At 39.8% G+C, this 23,390-nt stretch overlaps 1 protein-coding gene across 1 annotated transcript in view; it reads left to right on the top strand.

The window, feature by feature from the left end:
• LOC146822012 (cysteine-rich secretory protein 2-like) overlaps nt 1–23,390 on the top strand; it is a 390,191-nt gene that overhangs the window by 307,382 nt on the left and 59,419 nt on the right. Inside the window, exon 5 of the mRNA XM_085609952.1 lies at nt 17,924–18,009. Within this exon, the coding sequence (XP_085466078.1) occupies nt 17,924–18,009 (86 nt within the window). The remainder of the gene's footprint in view (nt 1–17,923; nt 18,010–23,390) is intronic.

Raw genomic sequence — 23,390 nt, 5'->3', positions numbered from 1 at the left:
ACGAACAGTAATTCTGATGTTTGTTGCCATGAAGAACCTACTCTGTTAATTGGTAGCTAGAAAATATAGTTGCACACAGGTGTATAATGATGTATAAGTACAAGTGAAGAATTGACTAATGCTAGAACAGCTTTGCATTGTGGATTTTGTTGAAAAATAGTAATTTTTAATCCAAGCCATTAGACTAACTGATGGTTTGGTTTATTTTCTGTATATTTTAACCACAGGGGAAAGAAAGGGGCCGACTCCAGAAGGGACTCGAGACTCTCCCCTAACCTTTTCTTCACGTCACAGATTAAGTGATGGAGACGGCCCGTGTTTTAGAATACAGATAAGAGAAACTTTCTGTTTAGAATATTACATTTACGTTATGTATTTCTGTATAAATATTCTTTTACACAGAAGTGAATTAGGGAATTGGGGTATCACTAACATAATTGGTTTATCATTCACAATATTTTCGGTTTGACTTTAAACACCATGTGGGATTTTTTAGAAATGGAGAATTTCAGACTTTGTGGCGTAGACAGACCTATGAAGGGCTATTCTAAATGGAACATACAGGCACTATGTCGAGAACGAATGAGTATAGCATTTTGAATTTATTACCAAAACAACTATTGGAATTGTGCATTGTATCAATAGATTCTGAGGCATTAAGCTGATAATTTTCACTATATTGTTTGCGCGCATATTCTTTTTTTTTTTTTTTTTATTGGTCACAGTTACAAAACACAAGAAAAAAAGACCAGGGTGCATATCATTTTGTCATTCACAAAACAAAAAAGAACACAATTCAGAAAGACATTCTTCTGTAGCATTATATACAATTACGAATAAACGAATAAAGATATACAGATGGGTGAATGGACTGAACACTTGTATAAATATCGTATCAAATCATATCATATAGAATTTCAACAGTAGATACCAGAATATTTTTAGTCCCACTGAAGACAACACCAAAGCCGTCTAAATTTAACCAATGATCTCAGTCCCTTTACATTTGCCAAAGCTAATTCCATTTCGTAAACTCCCCTCAGTAGCAACCAGAATTCAGTAATAGTAGGGCTGGATTTTTCTATCCATACCCTAGCAATAGTCAAACAAGCACATACCATAAAGATTGACATAAAAGAATTTGGCACATTACCACTGTCCGATAGTAGCCCAAGTAAGATTTCCTTCTCTGACAAACACGTTGTTTTACCAGTTAGTTTACTCAGTTCCTGGGCAATTCTACACCAAAATTCAGCTAACTTGGGGCATGTCTCAAACATATGCCGTAGATCTACAGCGAATTCGTTACATTTGGGGCAGTAACATTTAATAGAATTACTTGAGATGGCCCATTTAGCAATCCGTTTAGGAGTGTAGTACAGCATAAACAGAGTTCGATGATGTTGTAATTTTAAATTAATTGAAGTGACAGAGGAACTTATTCTAACAAGTGAGTCTGAGACTTCCTCAGGAGTCACCTCTAAATCGAACACAATATTCAATTTAGCTGTAATCTGTAATATATCATCATCGAGTTCGTCCATAAAACAACCATAAGCTCTCCCTATAAGACCACGACTATCTCTCTTAAAGATTACACGTAGAACTTCTGTTGTTAAGGGGAGCGTCAGCAATCCTATTTCTTGCATAAAAAAGTTCCTAATTTGCAAATATTTAAAAAAAGAATTATGCGTGAGCCCATATTCCATAAGTAGTGACTGATAAGACTTAAATCCATGTTCATCATAGAGCTGCCCCAACTTTATAATTCCCTGTTGTTGCCATATGTGTGTGAATGAATCCGAAAAGATATCAGGGAGCTTCGGATTACCCCAAAGATAGATAAATTCGTGCCAGTCAGGAATATTGCACTTTTTACAAATGTCTTGCCAAATAAAATGAATGTGTCGGATGGTCTTAAGACTCTTAAATCGGACTCTTTTGTAGTAGTTGGGATCTGACATAGACTGTAACAAAAAACCAGTATTTGGACCAAGTGCCAACTGATACGCTACCCAAAATTCCCTTCCCTCAGGTCCCTTTATTAAGGACTGGATTCGGCTAATGAAGGCGGCCCAAAAATAGGATCTGAAGTCAGGCAATTTAAAACCTCCCTGCTTGTAAGATAGTTTAATGTATCTTAGTGCCCGTCTTGCTCTTCGATTGTTCCAGATAAAACTTCCAATAATGGTATCTAAACGCTTAAAAAAAGACGCTGGAATTCTGAGGGGAATAGCTCGAAAAAAATATAGAAATTTAGGCAATATGTTCATCTTTACTATATTGCACCTCCCAATAATAGATACCGGCAGCTTTTGCCATCTACGTAAGTCATTAGTGATCCTTTTCAGAAGAGGTTTATCTCGGTCATTAAGAAGCTTTACTATAACCCCACAGCCATGATTAAGTATAACGGTTTCACTTCGTCTGTGTTTAGTATTGCTCGTGGTACACGGCAAGGTTGTCCGCTTTCTCCCTTATTATTTCCCTTATATATTGAGCCCTATATTAAACATCTTTCTCACAATATGTCTATTCCACCAGTTGTTTTTAATGGTATCTCCTTGAAAGTCACCACATACGCGGATGATATTGCTGTCTTTTCCACTAGGCCAGTAGAAACTATCTCAGAATTAACTCATGAAGCGCAGCGTTTTGGATCTTTTTCAGGATACAAACTGAATCTGAATAAGACACAGTCTATTTTAAATTTCACACCGACATTAGATACACCCTCATTAGGTATTACTACCTCGGCTAAATATTTAGGGGTATGTCTCAGCGCTTGTACTGATGACATGTTTGCGCGCATATTCTACGGTTTAACTAGTATTCATTGAGTACAATTCACTGAACTGAATACTGTTCCAATATGGCCGACATACAAACCACCAAGGTAGGATTATCCTAAAACAGACCGGCACTATGTCGAGAGCATGCATATGTATATGAGAAAACTATTTTACACTGAAAAATAAGTTGATTGAAATTGCACATTGTATCAATAGATTGTGGGGCATTATGTCGATAATTTCTAATATACTATTTGCGCATATATTTCAAATGTTCACCTAGTATTCACAGAGTGCAATTTTAAGGGCTGTTTACTGTTCCAATATGGCTGCCGTAGAAACTACCAAGGTAGTACTTTTCAAGCAAAGTCCGATTTCTATGTTGCGTACTCTACAGAATATGTGTAATTCTGTCCCACACCTCAGAGTGTGAGCAAGCCTGCTGTGACAGGTGAAACGCGTTGCTGGTAATTAAAGATCTGGTGGTGATAACTATCTCGTGGTGATCGTCTATTTGGGAAAAAGGGCAGTATTGTGAAGTTGGCACGCTCCGCCGACAATGACGATCCGCTTGCCGTGCTATATATATATATGTATATATATATATTTTTTTTTATATATATATGTATATATATATATATATATTTTTTTTTTTTAACCAGGATTGTAAGGCAGTCCTCTATATACACTGGTCTGCTCTGTCATTCACAATTTTCTTCTGCCCACTATGGCATACAGCATGAAGCCAAGGGTCACCCACATTTGCCACTGGCTAATGTCGCAATGAGTTGAGGTATTTGGTTCTTTCCCAAGGAGCATATCCAAACCAAAAGAAATTCTCTTGAGAGCAAGTGACGACTATGGAAAACGTTTGCTTTGGATGGGCAAAATTATTTTTGCTTTTAGCTCCTTTTTGTTTTTATATTGATGGTGTCCTGGCAGTTGCTCATAAAAAATTTTTTACAAAAGCAAAACAAGCAATAACAAAGCCAAAAGGCTGGCAGCCAACACAAAACCTATTGGGTTTGGCAATGCTTGTTATAAAGTTTGAAACAAGTCCTCATCCTGTGAAGGTGCCCACTCACATTGTTTACCTGGTAAACGCTTTTAAAACGACTGCACCTAGCACAGACACATCACCTCATTGTGATAGCTTGTGACAGTTGCACAAGCAGTCAGACCATAATAAGTCACTCCTATTAGCATCCAGGACTTGCATATGCCTCTAATGCAGTAATACACCCTTTTCTTCAGCACCCAGATGCTTCACACAGATCCGCTAAGCCAGCAGTTATTAACCTTTTGACCACTATGGACCTCCACAAAATCATTACTGGATTTGGGTGCCCCACTGAGTCATGGGAAGCCGTTTCACCCGCAACCTTAATATAAAATACGTGATGCAGGCACAAAGTCATTTAAACCATGAAAAATCTAGTCAGAGCGCACACTACATCCATATATTGCATATTTAATGAGAGCTCTCTGGCTGCTGATCTCAGCCTTATATTATACTTTAAAAATATGAGAAGTTCTGGTACTATTCCTCTGATTTATCCTCCTGGTCTAACCCATAACTCATGCATCATGTCCACATGCAACTTTATCAAATGTAGGAAAAGCATGCTCACACATATCATGCAGTCTTGTCAAAAACTTGGAATCACCCCAATCTATTAGGCACCTTTACACTTCAGAAAATAATTATTAAAATGTGCTGATCCATATTTATAATATAAGTGAAAGAGACTAAAGTGTATAACCTTTACTAGGTTCAAAAGGGCATAAAATCGATTGATAATATGCTCTGGAGAATTCCAATAGAAGCCCATGTTCACACCAGAACATGGACTTCTATTGGAATTCTCCAGGGCATATTATCAAGCCCATTATCGCTGCTTCAGCGGCAAAAAACTGCTGCTAAAGCGTCCATAATTTTTAACGCCGTCCTTGATAATATGCCCCATAGTTTGGTTGAAAATGACTTGATGCAAGAAGATAATGTGACGCATCCACATGTCCTTTAGCGCCTCAGCAGCAGTCAGCTGTGTACTGAGGAGGATGGTATCACAATGACCAACATAGCTATTTTGCTTTGGAAAACGATGGAGAATATTAGTGAACAGTAAGGTAAGACTACAGGTCTATTGACATACTGCGCGTTGTGCTGATAAATCACAATAGTGCTGTTTAACCCCTTCGCTGCGGCGCGAATTCCGCCGCGGCGCTGGGTAGGTTCGGGGCGAGCGCGGCGCCGCCATTCTCGTGACGGAACCACGCCGTCATGAGTCACTGGCGAGCTGTGCTCATGACGGCGTGGTTCCGTCACGACTCCGCCCACTCAGTACTTCACCCGCACAGGCGGGGAATTAGTGCCGCGTGGGCGGAGCGGCCGCAGCATAACGGAACCACGCCGTCATGAGCACACGCCACCCGTGACTCATGACGGCGTGGTTCCGTCATGAGCGTGGAAGGGGTTAACAAATGTATGCATTTCCCGAATGTGGTTATGTTGATTGGCTTATCACCAAACTCCCCGCATGTAAACTGGTAAGTGAAATGTATTTTTTATTATATATGCCTTTTGAAATTTCTTGCTGTTTATTACATTTGCCGTTGTAATGGTAATCGAAGTAGATGTTTGCATTGTTGCTGTATTTGAAATGCTTCCTTATGTGACAGCCTGATATTGATTTTCGATTTAGAAACTGACGTGGGAATGCCATCCTTGTTTTTTTGCTTTTGTTGGAAAAGCCTTCAGTGTTAAGGCTTTCGCTGTTGCGACATACATCCAAAATGGTCTGTAAAAAAATTAAATGAAAATATAGGGTAACTGCGAAAAGAGAGACCGGCTGTTATGTGAAAATTAGTATTTAAGGAAGAAGATACGGTGGACCATAGCCTCATATTACATCGCCTCCAAGTAATAGGCATTGCTGGTGCCACCCTATCCCTGTTTAATTCCTTCCTCTCGGACAGGGAACAATTTGTGGAGATAAACGGCCTTAGCTCCCAGAGTTTCAATCTTCTGTGTGGGGTTCCACGGGGCTCGTCCTTAAGTCCGACTCTTTTTAATCTCTATGTGGTCCCCTTGGCCAGGCTTCTTAAATCCTATGGATTTGCTATGGTGTCATACGCTGATGACACCCAGATTACTATGTCCATCTCAGATGACTCCCGAATCACAGTCCATAACGTTCATGCCTGTATGAGACAGGTGAGTAGATGGATGTCAGAGAACTGTCTTAAGTTGAACTCGACTAACACGGAGGTTCTTCTTTTTGGTAGAGACGTTTCCCTCTGGTCCTCGGACTGATGGCCCATGGAGCTAGGCCCTCTCCCCATTCCAGTGTCCAAGGCCAAAGATCTTGGGAGTCATCTTTGACACCACCCTGTCCTTTTCCCACCATGTGAATGTGATTACCTCAACTACCTGCTATTCTCTGAAGGTCCTGAGGAAACTTTTCCCTTTCATACCACTGGACCTGTAGAAAACAGTGGTCTCGGCACTAGTCCTATTGAGGCTGGACTACTGCAATGGCCTTCTGATTAGAATTAACAAAGCACTCCTTGTCAAACTGCAGGTTATACAGAATGCGGCCGTCTATGTGCTCTTTAGATTACCAAAATTATCTTCTGCAAAGGTGGCCCTCAATACCCTACACGGGCTTTCAGTGGAAAAACGGATCAATTTTACAGCACTTTGCATTGCCTTTAGGGCATTGCACAACCAGGGCCCTGCATATCTGATTGACCACTTTCGTTGGTACACACCAACCAGAATGCTGCGGTCCTCTTCACATATGTTGGTGGAGGTCCCCAAAGGATGACTTTCTAACTGGGTGGCAAAGGTTTTTTAAATATCACTGCCAGATTGTAGAATCAATTGCCATACACACTTAAAAACTCACCTGACCTGATCTCTTTCAGGAAGGGTCTGAAGACTTGGTTTTTTAAGGGATTACTTTGGTTATATTTTACATTTTGTAATATTTCAGCACTTTTTTACCTCATGGCTGGCATGGCTGGCAGGATGTTGAGTGACAAGCGCCTAGATGCCTTAGGGTATTAGTTGTGCTATATAAATAAAAAAATAAGAACTGTGTTTTCAATGCCCTCTGGTATTTTGCAGCTAAGCCAAACAAGTGAGATACTTTATTGGTTCTGAGTGCTCCTCTGTTGACCCAAGTACATTTGTGGTTTTACTGACTCAGTCAGTGGAGGTTGGAAACATGAAAATATGGTGGGGTGCGATGCCAAAAAACTCACCATATATGCTGCGCCTCTTTCGGTGTGTCTCTCATCTCCCTTCGGGATTCTGGTGATGACGAGCAGGAAAGGGAAGTCCTCAATAAATTCATGGCAGACCTAAAAAATCGAATGAAAAGATATGAAGACAACATAAAAGCTTGTAAACAATGAGAGCTCACCGTGACTGCTGTGATTACGAGAGTGGCAGGATTTTAAAATATAGTCAAAAATATGATCACCTATATGAGAAACTAACGCAAGGAGAAACAATAGATGAAATATCAGGAATACCAAGTCCCACAGAATCGATAAACAGCAGTGATACGGAAGGGGAAACACCAGAAACAAGCAAGAAGATGACAGAGGGGGACAGTGGACCGATGCCACAAACTAATTTTTTAGAGGTATATTGCCTCATGCGAACAGGGAGGCAGATTCTGAGAACAGTGCAACCACCGAAAACGAGAAGGGGAAGAGAAAGAAACGCGGGAGGAACTAGCGAAGACGACAGCGGATCAGACAGAGGATCAGGAAGAGGACAAGGATGTGGAAAAAGACCAATAGGAGCCAAAACACCTGGTCAAACACAACGCCAATAATGGAAGACAACATGGTAAAAAAAACTATTGTGAATCTATCGTATAGACCACTCACTATGGAAGAAAAGAGAACACTGTGCTTAGGACTCTCCTTTTGTCCCACCAACAAGATTAATTACCCCGAAACAAGGATAGACCTATACAAGTTTGTCCGGAAACTAAAACTAAAAAAATGGCACAGTATCAAAAAAGGAAGACCACCGGACTAGACAATGGATCTGACAACTGAAGAAAATGGAAGAGGAGAAACTCCGCATATCAACATAGGAGACTATGATGCATTAACAACTTTAATAGACCTATATGACGACCCAGAAAATGAAGAAGATACAGAAAGTCAAGAAATGACTACAGACAGACCAGCACAAACTGGATTCAAACCCAAATCGATCTTCTATCTGAACCTCACGTATGAAAATACAGATGCCTTTCATGAGGCAGTGATGAAAGATCTCATGAAATTCAGACAAAACTCAAATAAGAGAAAAGAATACAACACATATTGAAACTTCACTAATAAACAATGGGAAACCGTAAAATCTTTGGCAGAAGATGAGAATCTGGTAATCCGCCCCGCGGATTAAGGCGGAAATATTGTCTTGTGGGACCGAAATATGTATATAGAAGAAGCCAATAAACAGCTAAGAGATCCCAAGTTCTATACTGAGACTAGTATGGAAGAATACAACGAAAGTATAATGAAAATGTGGAGTATGCTCAATGCATTGAATGACCAAGGACTTTTGCAATGGGAAGAATGTTGTTATCTAAAGAAAGACTATCCCAAACTTCCCAGTTTTTATCTCTTGCCAAAAGTACATAAGAACGCCACAAAGCCACCAGGAGACCTATTGTGTCATCTATAGGGTGTGTTTCGGAACATGTCTCAAAATATGTAGACCATTTCCTTAGAGAATACATCATGACTCTTCCATCCTATACTAAGGATACAAAAGATTTTCTGGGCAAAATAAACAATGTGACATGGGAAGAAGACTTTCTACTAATAACTATGGACGTAAATTTCCTGTATTCTATAATTGATCATGATTTGGGTGTACAATGTTGCCATCACTTCCTGAAAAGAAGGAAAATAACCTTGACTAAAAAAAATGATGGAGAGGTCATAAAATGGTTAAGATACATTGATGACCTCTTCATCATATGGAACGGTAGTGAGGAAACAGCTAAAACATTAATTAATAGACTAAACGAAAACAACTATAATCTGAAACTGACTTATAACATCAGTAAAACAGCCATAGAGTTTCTGGATGTGGTGGTGGAAGTAAGACATAATAAAATCTGCACCAAACTGTACAGGAAAGAAACCGCATGGAACAGTCTTCTCCATGCCCAAAGCAGTCATCCTGAGACATTAAAATGGAGTATACCATTTGGAGAACTGCTTAGGGCAAGGAGAAAATGCAGCACCCAGGAGAGATTTCAGGAAGAACAGGAGACCATGCTATGCAGATTTCAGGAAAAAGGATATCCCAAGTTAGGGCTAAAGAAAAGGTGAGTAAAATCCCCAGAGAAGAGACATTAAAAGAAAAAACTGCAGTAGAAGAAGAAAATCAACCCAGAGTTATTCTAACGTATAATTCAGAATCAAGTAAGATTTCCAAGATTCTTAATCACAATTGGAACATCTTGACATGTGAACCCACCCTAGCCAATACTCTACCCAGACGCCCACTAATAACATACAGAAAAGGAAAGAATCTGAAAGACATTCTCATGAAAGGAGATATAACAAAAAAACAGGGCAATATCTGTCTAAATCTCAAGGGATTCTTTCCGTGTGGGCATTGTAGAGCTTGTTGCAACAGTCCCATGCGGAAAAACTATCAAACTCCTGTAGGTGAGAAAAGCATAGCACAATTTCTGACATGTGGATCCAAATATGTTATCTATGTGTTGGAATGCCTATGCAAACTACGATATGTGGGCAGCACGTGCGGGCTATAAACAACAAAGACCCACACTATCCCGTAGTGAGGCATTTCAGCGAATACCATCTTTCTAACAGCTCACTTCTAACATATTATGCAATAGAATAAATTGAATACAACAGGAGGGGTGGAAACAGGGAACTTCAACTTAGACAGCGAGAATCTTGGCACATTATTAACCTTCAAACCAAATACCCTGGGGGGGCACAACCAAGACTAGGAATTAAGTGTACATCTACACGAACAGTAATTCTGATGTTTGTTGCCATGAAGAACCTACTCTGTTAATTGGTAGCTAGAAAATATAGTTGCACACAGGTGTATAATGATGTATAAGTACAAGTGAAGAATTGACTAATGCTAGAACAGCTTTGCATTGTGGATTTTGTTGAAAAATAGTAATTTTTAATCCAAGCCATTAGACTAACTGATGGTTTGGTTTATTTTCTGTATATTTTAACCACAGGGGAAAGAAAGGGGCCGACTCCAGAAGGGACTCGAGACTCTCCCCTAACCTTTTCTTCACGTCACAGATTAAGTGATGGAGACGGCCCGTGTTTTAGAATACAGATAAGAGAAACTTTCTGTTTAGAATATTACATTTACGTTATGTATTTCTGTATAAATATTCTTTTACACAGAAGTGAATTAGGGAATTGGGGTATCACTAACATAATTGGTTTATCATTCACAATATTTTCGGTTTGACTTTAAACACCATGTGGGATTTTTTAGAAATGGAGAATTTCAGACTTTGTGGCGTAGACAGACCTATGAAGGGCTATTCTAAATGGAACATACAGGCACTATGTCGAGAACGAATGAGTATAGCATTTTGAATTTATTACCAAAACAACTATTGGAATTGTGCATTGTATCAATAGATTCTGAGGCATTAAGCTGATAATTTTCACTATATTGTTTGCGCGCATATTCTTTTTTTTTTTTTTTTTATTGGTCACAGTTACAAAACACAAGAAAAAAAGACCAGGGTGCATATCATTTTGTCATTCACAAAAGAAAAAAGAACACAATTCAGAAAGACATTCTTCTGTAGCATTATATACAATTACGAATAAACGAATAAAGATATACAGATGGGTGAATGGACTGAACACTTGTATAAATATCGTATCAAATCATATCATATAGAATTTCAACAGTAGATACCAGAATATTTTTAGTCCCACTGAAGACAACACCAAAGCCGTCTAAATTTAACCAATGATCTCAGTCCCTTTACATTTGCCAAAGCTAATTCCATTTCGTAAACTCCCCTCAGTAGCAACCAGAATTCAGTAATAGTAGGGCTGGATTTTTCTATCCATACCCTAGCAATAGTCAAACAAGCACATACCATAAAGATTGACATAAAAGAATTTGGCACATTACCACTGTCCGATAGTAGCCCAAGTAAGATTTCCTTCTCTGACAAACACGTTGTTTTACCAGTTAGTTTACTCAGTTCCTGGGCAATTCTACACCAAAATTCAGCTAACTTGGGGCATGTCTCAAACATATGCCGTAGATCTACAGCGAATTCGTTACATTTGGGGCAGTAACATTTAATAGAATTACTTGAGATGGCCCATTTAGCAATCCGTTTAGGAGTGTAGTACAGCATAAACAGAGTTCGATGATGTTGTAATTTTAAATTAATTGAAGTGACAGAGGAACTTATTCTAACAAGTGAGTCTGAGACTTCCTCAGGAGTCACCTCTAAATCGAACACAATATTCAATTTAGCTGTAATCTGTAATATATCATCATCGAGTTCGTCCATAAAACAACCATAAGCTCTCCCTATAAGACCACGACTATCTCTCTTAAAGATTACACGTAGAACTTCTGTTGTTAAGGGGAGCGTCAGCAATCCTATTTCTTGCATAAAAAAGTTCCTAATTTGCAAATATTTAAAAAAAGAATTATGCGTGAGCCCATATTCCATAAGTAGTGACTGATAAGACTTAAATCCATGTTCATCATAGAGCTGCCCCAACTTTATAATTCCCTGTTGTTGCCATATGTGTGTGAATGAATCCGAAAAGATATCAGGGAGCTTCGGATTACCCCAAAGATAGATAAATTCGTGCCAGTCAGGAATATTGCACTTTTTACAAATGTCTTGCCAAATAAAATGAATGTGTCGGATGGTCTTAAGACTCTTAAATCGGACTCTTTTGTAGTAGTTGGGATCTGACATAGACTGTAACAAAAAACCAGTATTTGGACCAAGTGCCAACTGATACGCTACCCAAAATTCCCTTCCCTCAGGTCCCTTTATTAAGGACTGGATTCGGCTAATGAAGGCGGCCCAAAAATAGGATCTGAAGTCAGGCAATTTAAAACCTCCCTGCTTGTAAGATAGTTTAATGTATCTTAGTGCCCGTCTTGCTCTTCGATTGTTCCAGATAAAACTTCCAATAATGGTATCTAAACGCTTAAAAAAAGACGCTGGAATTCTGAGGGGAATAGCTCGAAAAAAATATAGAAATTTAGGCAATATGTTCATCTTTACTATATTGCACCTCCCAATAATAGATACCGGCAGCTTTTGCCATCTACGTAAGTCATTAGTGATCCTTTTCAGAAGAGGTTTATCTCGGTCATTAAGAAGCTTTACTATAACCCCACAGCCATGATTAAGTATAACGGTTTCACTTCGTCTGTGTTTAGTATTGCTCGTGGTACACGGCAAGGTTGTCCGCTTTCTCCCTTATTATTTCCCTTATATATTGAGCCCTATATTAAACATCTTTCTCACAATATGTCTATTCCACCAGTTGTTTTTAATGGTATCTCCTTGAAAGTCACCACATACGCGGATGATATTGCTGTCTTTTCCACTAGGCCAGTAGAAACTATCTCAGAATTAACTCATGAAGCGCAGCGTTTTGGATCTTTTTCAGGATACAAACTGAATCTGAATAAGACACAGTCTATTTTAAATTTCACACCGACATTAGATACACCCTCATTAGGTATTACTACCTCGGCTAAATATTTAGGGGTATGTCTCAGCGCTTGTACTGATGACATGTTTGCGCGCATATTCTACGGTTTAACTAGTATTCATTGAGTACAATTCACTGAACTGAATACTGTTCCAATATGGCCGACATACAAACCACCAAGGTAGGATTATCCTAAAACAGACCGGCACTATGTCGAGAGCATGCATATGTATATGAGAAAACTATTTTACACTGAAAAATAAGTTGATTGAAATTGAAATTGCACATTGTATCAATAGATTGTGGGGCATTATGTCGATAATTTCTAATATACTATTTGCGCATATATTTCAAATGTTCACCTAGTATTCACAGAGTGCAATTTTAAGGGCTGTTTACTGTTCCAATATGGCTGCCGTAGAAACTACCAAGGTAGTACTTTTCAAGCAAAGTCCGATTTCTATGTTGCGTACTCTACAGAATATGTGTAATTCTGTCCCACACCTCAGAGTGTGAGCAAGCCTGCTGTGACAGGTGAAACGCGTTGCTGGTAATTAAAGATCTGGTGGTGATAACTATCTCGTGGTGATCGTCTATTTGGGAAAAAGGGCAGTATTGTGAAGTTGGCACGCTCCGCCGACAATGACGATCCGCTTGCCGTGCTATATATATATATGTATATATATATATTTTTTTTTATATATATATGTATATATATATATATATATTTTTTTTTTTTTTTAACCAGGATTGTAAGGCAGTCCTCTATATACACTGGTCTGCTCTGTCATTCACAATTTTCTTCTGCCCACTATGGCATACAGCATGAAGCCAAGGGTCACCCACATTTGCCACTGGCTAATGTCGCAATGAGTTGAGGTATTTGGTTCTTTCCCAAGGAGCATATCCAAACCAAAAGAAATTCTCTTGAGAGCAAGTGACGACTATGGAAAACGTTTGCTTTGGATGGGCAAAATTATTTTTGCTTTTAGCTCCTTTTTGTTTTTATATTGATGGTGTCCTGGCAGTTGCTCATAAAAATTTTTTTACAAAAGCAAAACAAGCAATAACAAAGCCAAAAGGCTGGCAGCCAACACAAAACCTATTGGGTTTGGCAATGCTTGTTATAAAGTTTGAAACAAGTCCTCATCCTGTGAAGGTGCCCACTCACATTGTTTACCTGGTAAACGCTTTTAAAACGACTGCACCTAGCACAGACACATCACCTCATTGTGATAGCTTGTGACAGTTGCACAAGCAGTCAGACCATAATAAGTCACTCCTATTAGCATCCAGGACTTGCATATGCCTCTAATGCAGTAATACACCCTTTTCTTCAGCACCCAGATGCTTCACACAGATCCGCTAAGCCAGCAGTTATTAACCTTTTGACCACTATGGACCTCCACAAAATCATTACTGGATTTGGGTGCCCCACTGAGTCATGGGAAGCCGTTTCACCCGCAACCTTAATATAAAATACGTGATGCAGGCACAAAGTCATTTAAACCATGAAAAATCTAGTCAGAGCGCACACTACATCCATATATTGCATATTTAATGAGAGCTCTCTGGCTGCTGATCTCAGCCTTATATTATACTTTAAAAATATGAGAAGTTCTGGTACTATTCCTCTGATTTATCCTCCTGGTCTAACCCATAACTCATGCATCATGTCCACATGCAACTTTATCAAATGTAGGAAAAGCATGCTCACACATATCATGCAGTCTTGTCAAAAACTTGGAATCACCCCAATCTATTAGGCACCTTTACACTTCAGAAAATAATTATTAAAATGTGCTGATCCATATTTATAATATAAGTGAAAGAGACTAAAGTGTATAACCTTTACTAGGTTCAAAAGGGCATAAAATCGATTGATAATATGCTCTGGAGAATTCCAATAGAAGCCCATGTTCACACCAGAACATGGACTTCTATTGGAATTCTCCAGGGCATATTATCAAGCCCATTATCGCTGCTTCAGCGGCAAAAAACTGCTGCTAAAGCGTCCATAATTTTTAACGCCGTCCTTGATAATATGCCCCATAGTTTGGTTGAAAATGACTTGATGCAAGAAGATAATGTGACGCATCCACATGTCCTTTAGCGCCTCAGCAGCAGTCAGCTGTGTACTGAGGAGGATGGTATCACAATGACCAACATAGCTATTTTGCTTTGGAAAACGATGGAGAATATTAGTGAACAGTAAGGTAAGACTACAGGTCTATTGACATACTGCGCGTTGTGCTGATAAATCACAATAGTGCTGTTTAACCCCTTCGCTGCGGCGCGAATTCCGCCGCGGCGCTGGGTAGGTTCGGGGCGAGCGCGGCGCCGCCATTCTCGTGACGGAACCACGCCGTCATGAGTCACTGGCGAGCTGTGCTCATGACGGCGTGGTTCCGTCACGACTCCGCCCACTCAGTACTTCACCCGCACAGGCGGGGAATTAGTGCCGCGTGGGCGGAGCGGCCGCAGCATAACGGAACCACGCCGTCATGAGCACACGCCACCCGTGACTCATGACGGCGTGGTTCCGTCATGAGCGTGGAAGGGGTTAACAAATGTATGCATTTCCCGAATGTGGTTATGTTGATTGGCTTATCACCAAACTCCCCGCATGTAAACTGGTAAGTGAAATGTATTTTTTATTATATATGCCTTTTGAAATTTCTTGCTGTTTATTACATTTGCCGTTGTAATGGTAATCGAAGTAGATGTTTGCATTGTTGCTGTATTTGAAATGCTTCCTTATGTGACAGCCTGATATTGATTTTCGATTTAGAAACTGACGTGGGAATGCCATCCTTGTTTTTTTGCTTTTGTTGGAAAAGCCTTCAGTGTTAAGGCTTTCGCTGTTGCGACATACATCCAAAATGGTCTGTAAAAAAATTAAATGAAAATATAGGGTAACTGCGAAAAGAGAGACCGGCTGTTATGTGAAAATTAGTATTTAAGGAAGAAGATACGGTGGACCATAGCCTCATATTACATCGCCTCCAAGTAATAGGCATTGCTGGTGCCACCCTATCCCTGTTTAATTCCTTCCTCTCGGACAGGGAACAATTTGTGGAGATAAACGGCCTTAGCTCCCAGAGTTTCAATCTTCTGTGTGGGGTTCCACGGGGCTCGTCCTTAAGTCCGACTCTTTTTAATCTCTATGTGGTCCCCTTGGCCAGGCTTCTTAAATCCTATGGATTTGCTATGGTGTCATACGCTGATGACACCCAGATTACTATGTCCATCTCAGATGACTCCCGAATCACAGTCCATAACGTTCATGCCTGTATGAGACAGGTGAGTAGATGGATGTCAGAGAACTGTCTTAAGTTGAACTCGACTAACACGGAGGTTCTTCTTTTTGGTAGAGACGTTTCCCTCTGGTCCTCGGACTGATGGCCCATGGAGCTAGGCCCTCTCCCCATTCCAGTGTCCAAGGCCAAAGATCTTGGGAGTCATCTTTGACACCACCCTGTCCTTTTCCCACCATGTGAATGTGATTACCTCAACTACCTGCTATTCTCTGAAGGTCCTGAGGAAACTTTTCCCTTTCATACCACTGGACCTGTAGAAAACAGTGGTCTCGGCACTAGTCCTATTGAGGCTGGACTACTGCAATGGCCTTCTGATTAGAATTAACAAAGCACTCCTTGTCAAACTGCAGGTTATACAGAATGCGGCCGTCTATGTGCTCTTTAGATTACCAAAATTATCTTCTGCAAAGGTGGCCCTCAATACCCTACACGGGCTTTCAGTGGAAAAACGGATCAATTTTACAGCACTTTGCATTGCCTTTAGGGCATTGCACAACCAGGGCCCTGCATATCTGATTGACCACTTTCGTTGGTACACACCAACCAGAATGCTGCGGTCCTCTTCACATATGTTGGTGGAGGTCCCCAAAGGATGACTTTCTAACTGGGTGGCAAAGGTTTTTTAAATATCACTGCCAGATTGTAGAATCAATTGCCATACACACTTAAAAACTCACCTGACCTGATCTCTTTCAGGAAGGGTCTGAAGACTTGGTTTTTTAAGGGATTACTTTGGTTATATTTTACATTTTGTAATATTTCAGCACTTTTTTACCTCATGGCTGGCAGGATGTTGAGTGACAAGCGCCTAGATGCCTTAGGGTATTAGTTGTGCTATATAAATAAAAAAATAAGAACTGTGTTTTCAATGCCCTCTGGTATTTTGCAGCTAAGCCAAACAAGTGAGATACTTTATTGGTTCTGAGTGCTCCTCTGTTGACCCAAGTACATTTGTGGTTTTACTGACTCAGTCAGTGGAGGTTGGAAACATGAAAATATGGTGGGGTGCGATGCCAAAAAACTCACCATATATGCTGCGCCTCTTTCGGTGTGTCTCTCATCTCCCTTCGGGATTCTGGTGATGACGAGCAGGAAAGGGAAGTCCTTCCTTCTTGCCTTGTGGAATGCAAATCCAACCAATCCTGGACCTGCTTTCATGTTGTTTTCAGCATGGGTGCAGCTCCAGGATTGGATGGAGTAGGCTAACCCAGTGCTCATTTTGAGGCTAAGGGCCTGTGCCAGCAATCTCCCGGCTGTTTCACATATCGGACTGTCCGTTGCAATATAGCCTGCCAATCCAACATGCCCACTGGTAGGGGAAGCTGTCACAGGAATCAGCCCCATCCCCTGCCCTCATACTTGTGATGTACACAGTGCGAACTGGCGGAAAAGTAAAATGGTATTGCCATTCTATTTTGTTTCTTTGTGTTTGCCTGCTGTGCTTGCAGCAGATGGGGCGACGCTCTTCCGCCCTTTAGGAGGAACTGACCCTGGACTCAGCATCAATTATATCTTTTATATCACCTACCTCAGCAGCATAGTGGTAGGATGATTCAGCAAAGCATAATGACAGTAAGAACACTAAGACTGTATTCACACAAACCATCTACCAAATAATAGTTGAATTAGATAGCATGTGAAGAATTTAAAGCATACGACAACCACAAGATATTGCCACCTATCATGAATCCAAAGAATACATAGTGCTATGATCTGACAAATGAGAGATTAACTTGAAGTGGAGATAACTCTTCAAAAAACAAGCCGTAACACAATGGAAATTTAACTACGTTTTGGGATATGTACAAAGAACTCGATATAGTGATAGGAAGGAAAATTAACTGAGGTTTGTATATCCCTTGGAAGAGGGATCGTAGGAATACCAGCCTGAATTTATTTTGCATAAATTTGTTAAAATGCTTCAGCTGATAACCAAAGTGGGAGTAAAACTAATGCATATTTCTATTTTAAAAACGTTTGTAAAAGATATCAGAAACTGTATTTGAGGTATGTAATTGGTTCAATAATAATTATTAATCTTTAAATGTAAAGGTCGTCTGGAGTAAATCGGCCCGTATTGGATGCGCAATTCAGCAATGTCCTGAGTTTGTCCTGTATGTTTGCCATTACGCTCCTGAGTAAGTACTGTTTTTTTCACTTTAATCAATTTATTCATTTGATGTTGCCACCTGAGGATTGTGATAAGTTGATCTAAACATTATGCGGAATTTATGATTTTATGATCTTATGATTATTCCTATCTATTAGCCTGAAAGCTAAGGTTTAAGCTTATGGTTTTGTATATGGTTGATGCACCATTTTATGTTGGCCTTTCATGTGCTCTAATTGTGCCATCTCTATGTTGCATTACATGCCTTCGTTGAAGACACGTACATACAGAGAACCTGATACTTCTTGGAAATTTACTATAACTAACAATTCCAGCAGTTGTGACTTTGAAGGATTTTTATGGATTTAAATGCATATCCCACCAGTAGTTGTCGAGAAATAAAAGAACATCATTGATAATGAACTGTATTATCAGAAAAACAAATGTTACCAAAATGTAATCATACTCCTGAAGGGATAAAAACTGTAATGTTTACCTAATTGTGAACCTGTGGGTAGGTATTGCATAAATATAATTAAATAACTAATTATTAATGTGCACCATGTTATCACAAGTATAAAATATATTATTGTATTACATTGAGCATTGTAAACATGCAATAAATTGTTCAGCATCAGTTATAGAAGTCATTATATAAGTTATACTATTTGCTAACTATAACAAAAGAAACAAGACTTGATTTGTCCTACCAATGTGAAACTTACAGCATGTCACTAGTATGTTGCATGTGTTATATTGCATTATAATAGTTTCATGTCCACATCAACAATCTAACCACTTCATCACAAGGTATGTCTATCTCTGTATAGATGTGGCACTACTACCCTATGGTATAGTACTCGGGTTGATGTAGTGAATATAAGCTTTCATAAGTGTAAAATCCCATTCAAGGAATCAGGAATCATGGCGTTGTGGGCATGTAAGTAGGGTTTTTCCAATGCAGGAGAATTTCCACATGACCAAAATAGCTCACAGAGTCATGTGTAGATGCTACACAGTGGGTCCACCTGAAAAAGCTGGTAATACGTTTGTGAGTATTTACAAACAATTAGCAGATAGTTCTCTTTTTTGGAAATGGTCATAGCTTTACATATGATAAGGCATAAATATGTTTTTCAAATAGCCCTGGGAAGGAGACACCACTTAAAATGTTGGTGATATAAGCAGAGCAGTACGACTAAAGGAAAGCAAGTCAAAAAGATCTGGGGCTTCAAATTCCACATGCAAAGATTTACATTTCTGTGTGTGCAATTGGGGACACACATGGGTGCTCCTGAGAATTTGTCACAGTTGTGGATTCTCAAGAGTACTCCTAGAATTCTTGATAAATTCCTGAAATGGATTTAAATGTAGGTAGAAGTCTACTTCAGCAACTATTTGACTATTCTAAAGACAGATAGGTAATAAGAATGTGTTGATGCGAAAATAGGCACCGGAAACCACATTATGCATTTATACTCAACTAGTATAGAATATAGTGAGGCTGGAGACCTTAATTCCAAAATGCATGTGTCCAATTTCCCTGCTGTGCTCAGCAGTAGAGTTGGCTGAATATGAACAAAAGATCCCAGGAATTCACTGAAAAAAACAAAGGTTACAGTGACGTGTTATACATAGGTGTTGAAATAACACAAAAAACTAGTTGCAGTTTACTGAGCTAACTATCATTTGCACCCGCACCATGCACTGCTTATCACTTGTGGTATGATAAATGATGATATTTATGACATCACTGATGACTTCTCAAATGACATAATTGATTACATTACTGATTGAATCATACAATTAATGTGGCATCAACCTGTATGGTTTAATTGAAGTAATCGTTAAGTCTGCTGGTTATCTGCCACCTGGGAACCCCAGAACCACAGCTGTGGGCTGGAAGAGTCTCTCACCTGAGTGTTTTTGCTTCTGCCTCTGGGTTCCCCGCTGCTACTCCTTCTCTCTTCAACTCCAAAATGACAATCACCTGCCTGAGGATTTGTAGCTGAGTTTTGAGGTTACTCCTGCAACTATCCAGTTCAAGTTTTCGTAATTTTCTCTTTTCCCTTTCCATCATGGCCGTCCCTCCTTTTTTTCTTCCTGACTTTCCCAATCCATTATGTTTTTTGTCATGTGGTGTTTGATGTCATTTCCTTTTTCTGTTCTTTTACTATTTAAAGGCCTGAGTCTGGTTGGAAGGTGTGTCACAAAAATAGCCATTTCCCTTTGCTTGTTCTTCACTCCCTGTAAATGTTGAACCTAACTCTTTGCTCTTGGGACTTCCTACCTAGATGCCTGGCTCCTGGTTTTCTCCAAACTTGTGAAGACTTTATCAGTAAGGGTATATTGTTTTACTTATTTGCCATTTTCCTCATGCCAAGATGGAAGCTTCTTAAGGGCAACTGCTGACTACATATTTCACTGTTTGGAGACAATATGGCCTCCGGAAGCAGTTGATCTTACCTATGACAGCGGACAACCCTGATCTGTATTATGAGTAAGTGCCCAGCCCTGAAGAGATTGCTCCGCCAAAAACCAATGACTGTTTTTGGCATGGATCCTGGTATTGGCCTGGCCTCTGTCCTTCAGCAACAAACTCTGGAATTGGACTAGTTGAGGACAGAGAATGCTGTCCTTCATCAAGGTATCCATGCCATCAGCCCCTCAAGATCAAAGGATTCTGAAGATCGAATGTGATTGAAAGAGTTTTTGGATGGCCCAGTGGTTTTGCCTTTCAACATGGACAATGTTCCTCTGACTGATCCAATGTGGGACTTCTGATTGGTTCCTTGCACAGTACAGCTCTGACTTGAGCAACTACTCTAGTTGTTGCTGAAGACCCTTGCCTCAATAATTAGACAGATTTATTTTGGCAAAGTTCAAGAAGATATTTAAGATACCAGATCCTAAAGCTTTTGCCTATTGCACTCAGGTTCACTAGTCTTCTGCTGAGACCACCTGGGAAGGAAGTCACTTAGATTACTTTATTCTGTGGTGGGTTACTGGAAGAGTTACAGGGTGAGCTGGAAGTTTTTTGAACTTCTAGACCAGGCTCTCCTGATTGAACTTCGAGGGTAATGGAAAAACGAGATTCACTTCTACTTCTTCTTTCCGAATCTTTATGTAAACTGAGCCAATTGCACAGCCAGTTGTTCCTTCTTCCAAGCTGCCTGATGAGCCAGTCTAGTTTGGATCCGCTAGAAGTCCTTTGTTCAATGCTGAAAGGTAACAGAGACTTAACGGAAATTTGTGTCTCTACTGGGAGAGTCCTAAGCATCAGCTTCAGAAGTTTACTGTTCAGCCCTCCAGGCCACAGGAAACTGCTAGATTCCTTCTTTTGTGAGGCATAAAGGAGCGGTAAATTTCACTCTCACTAAAGTTTTTAGTTTCTCTCGAAGGATCAACTCGAACACAAAAAAAGTGTTAAATGGATCCCCAAGTCCCTCCTGTCCAGTCTGCTTCTGTTACTGCCCTGTGAGATTCTAGTGCCTTTGTTATGTACCTCAACTTGAATTGTGTCCAGATACTCTTTTGTTCACAGGATCATCTCCGGATCATGTCCAAACTATCAACAGATCTCCTTTAACTTCAGGTCTCATGATCTCTATCACAGTTTCACACTTAGAGTTGTGATAAGGAGATGGATGCTTTTGATCTAATCTTGTCTCTGAACTCTGCAATAGTGATTAGGATACCCTGGCTGGAACAACACAACTCCTATGTTAATTCTTGGGGAATTGGCATGGTCCTATCTTTGCCATCACAGTTCTAAAGTGGTAACTGTTTCTAGGAAACAATGTTTTTGGACACACGTGGTACAAGAACTATCTGAAGGCCAGTCTCAATATGCAATCACCCAGACTCTGTCCATTACTTGGCTTACTATGAATGTTATTGTCTTTCAGAAGCCTAGCTCTGTTCTAGCTCTGTGTCTCTCCCTCCTCATAGAGGATTGGATTGTGCTATCCTAAACATACCTGTAGACATAATTTCCGATGACAGAATGCATCTCTGTCCCAGAAAGCGAAACAATTTCTGAAGTAATATTTGGTGTCCCTTCCTGCACATAGACAATCCAGAATTGCAATTTGTACTACCTGTGTGTGCATTGTGCAGCACACATAGTAGTTGCAAATCATCATTTTTTAAATGATTGTTTATGTGCAGGAAGGGACACCTTCTTGCACATCAACAATAATTCATGGCAATCTGCTGTTTCTATGTGTGCTGCACTATGCAACACACATTGAAACAGCAAAAACAAGGAGAAATTATACATTTCCCCTCGTTTCGCCAAGGTAAAACCAGGTTTTTCCTGGCCTTAATTTTGTCACTGTCTCCTATTTTCACCCCCCCTTGTAACTAGTGGGCAACGTAAAAATTAATGGGTGTTGCGGCAGAACACCCATCTCAACACCCATTGCCCACCGATTTCACGCTAAGTGTAGCATGAAAGGGGCCTTATTTACAAGGCAGCGTTAAGCCACATTAAGTGGCTTGACGCTGCCTTGTGAAAAAGGCAAAGGGTTTATCACCACAGGAACGTCATAAAAGGTGATGTTCCTGTAGCGATAGGAGCTTGTAAATATGCCCCAAAGTTTTTGCAAATGGCTTTAGCTCTAAGCCACAACCTACCGAGAAACATGCCTATGCCACCCATAATAGGTTTGGTCATCCTTTTCCTGCTTTTAACATGCACTACTGTTTGCACCTGCAACTTTACTTGTAGGTCAACCATGTTTCATATAACTTCAACCTACACGATTTCCATCCTCTGCAATGACACTTGCATACGGAGCAATTCTATGGAATATAAGACTGTAAGTCCTTAACTAAATGCTTCTGTTTTCAAAATCAAATTAGAGTTTATTGAGTAATGTGAACAGTAGTGTCATGGATAATGTCCTCAGTGATGTCTTCAAAGATGTCATTTAAAATGTCATTAATGATGAAGTATGTGAGTCCATGAGCAGTGCATGATCGGGCCCCATGTTATAGTTAGTTGACAAAATTATACATGGGGAATTTTGGTGTTTATTTGAGTTTTCAAACATTAATCATTCCATCACCTAACTTTAATGTCACTTTGTCTTTTTCAGTAAATTTCTGGTATTTTTTTTTTATGACATACATCAAGATTTTGCATCATACTTAAGTAAAACACTACTTTAACCTTTGGTTTTTGGGTCAAGGATTTTGCATGGATTTTTTTAAATCATTTTATAAATTTAGCATATGTAACACTTTGTTCAAACAATCTACCCCATTGTGCATGGACTACAGCCATGCAGTGACTGTTGGGCACAGTCCTGGTTTCCAATGTAAGCCGTGCACCCACTCTCTGCAAGAATCCAACCTGACCCTCTAGTTGTGTGCACAGGAGAAATTAAGTAAAGATTTATTTAT

The sequence above is a fragment of the Triturus cristatus genome, chromosome 6 (assembly GCF_964204655.1).
Source record: "Triturus cristatus chromosome 6, aTriCri1.1, whole genome shotgun sequence".
Taxonomy (NCBI): Eukaryota; Metazoa; Chordata; class Amphibia; order Caudata; family Salamandridae; genus Triturus; species Triturus cristatus.
The sequence above is the reverse complement of the archived record's forward strand: the minus strand, read 5'-3'. Positions and strand labels throughout refer to the sequence as shown.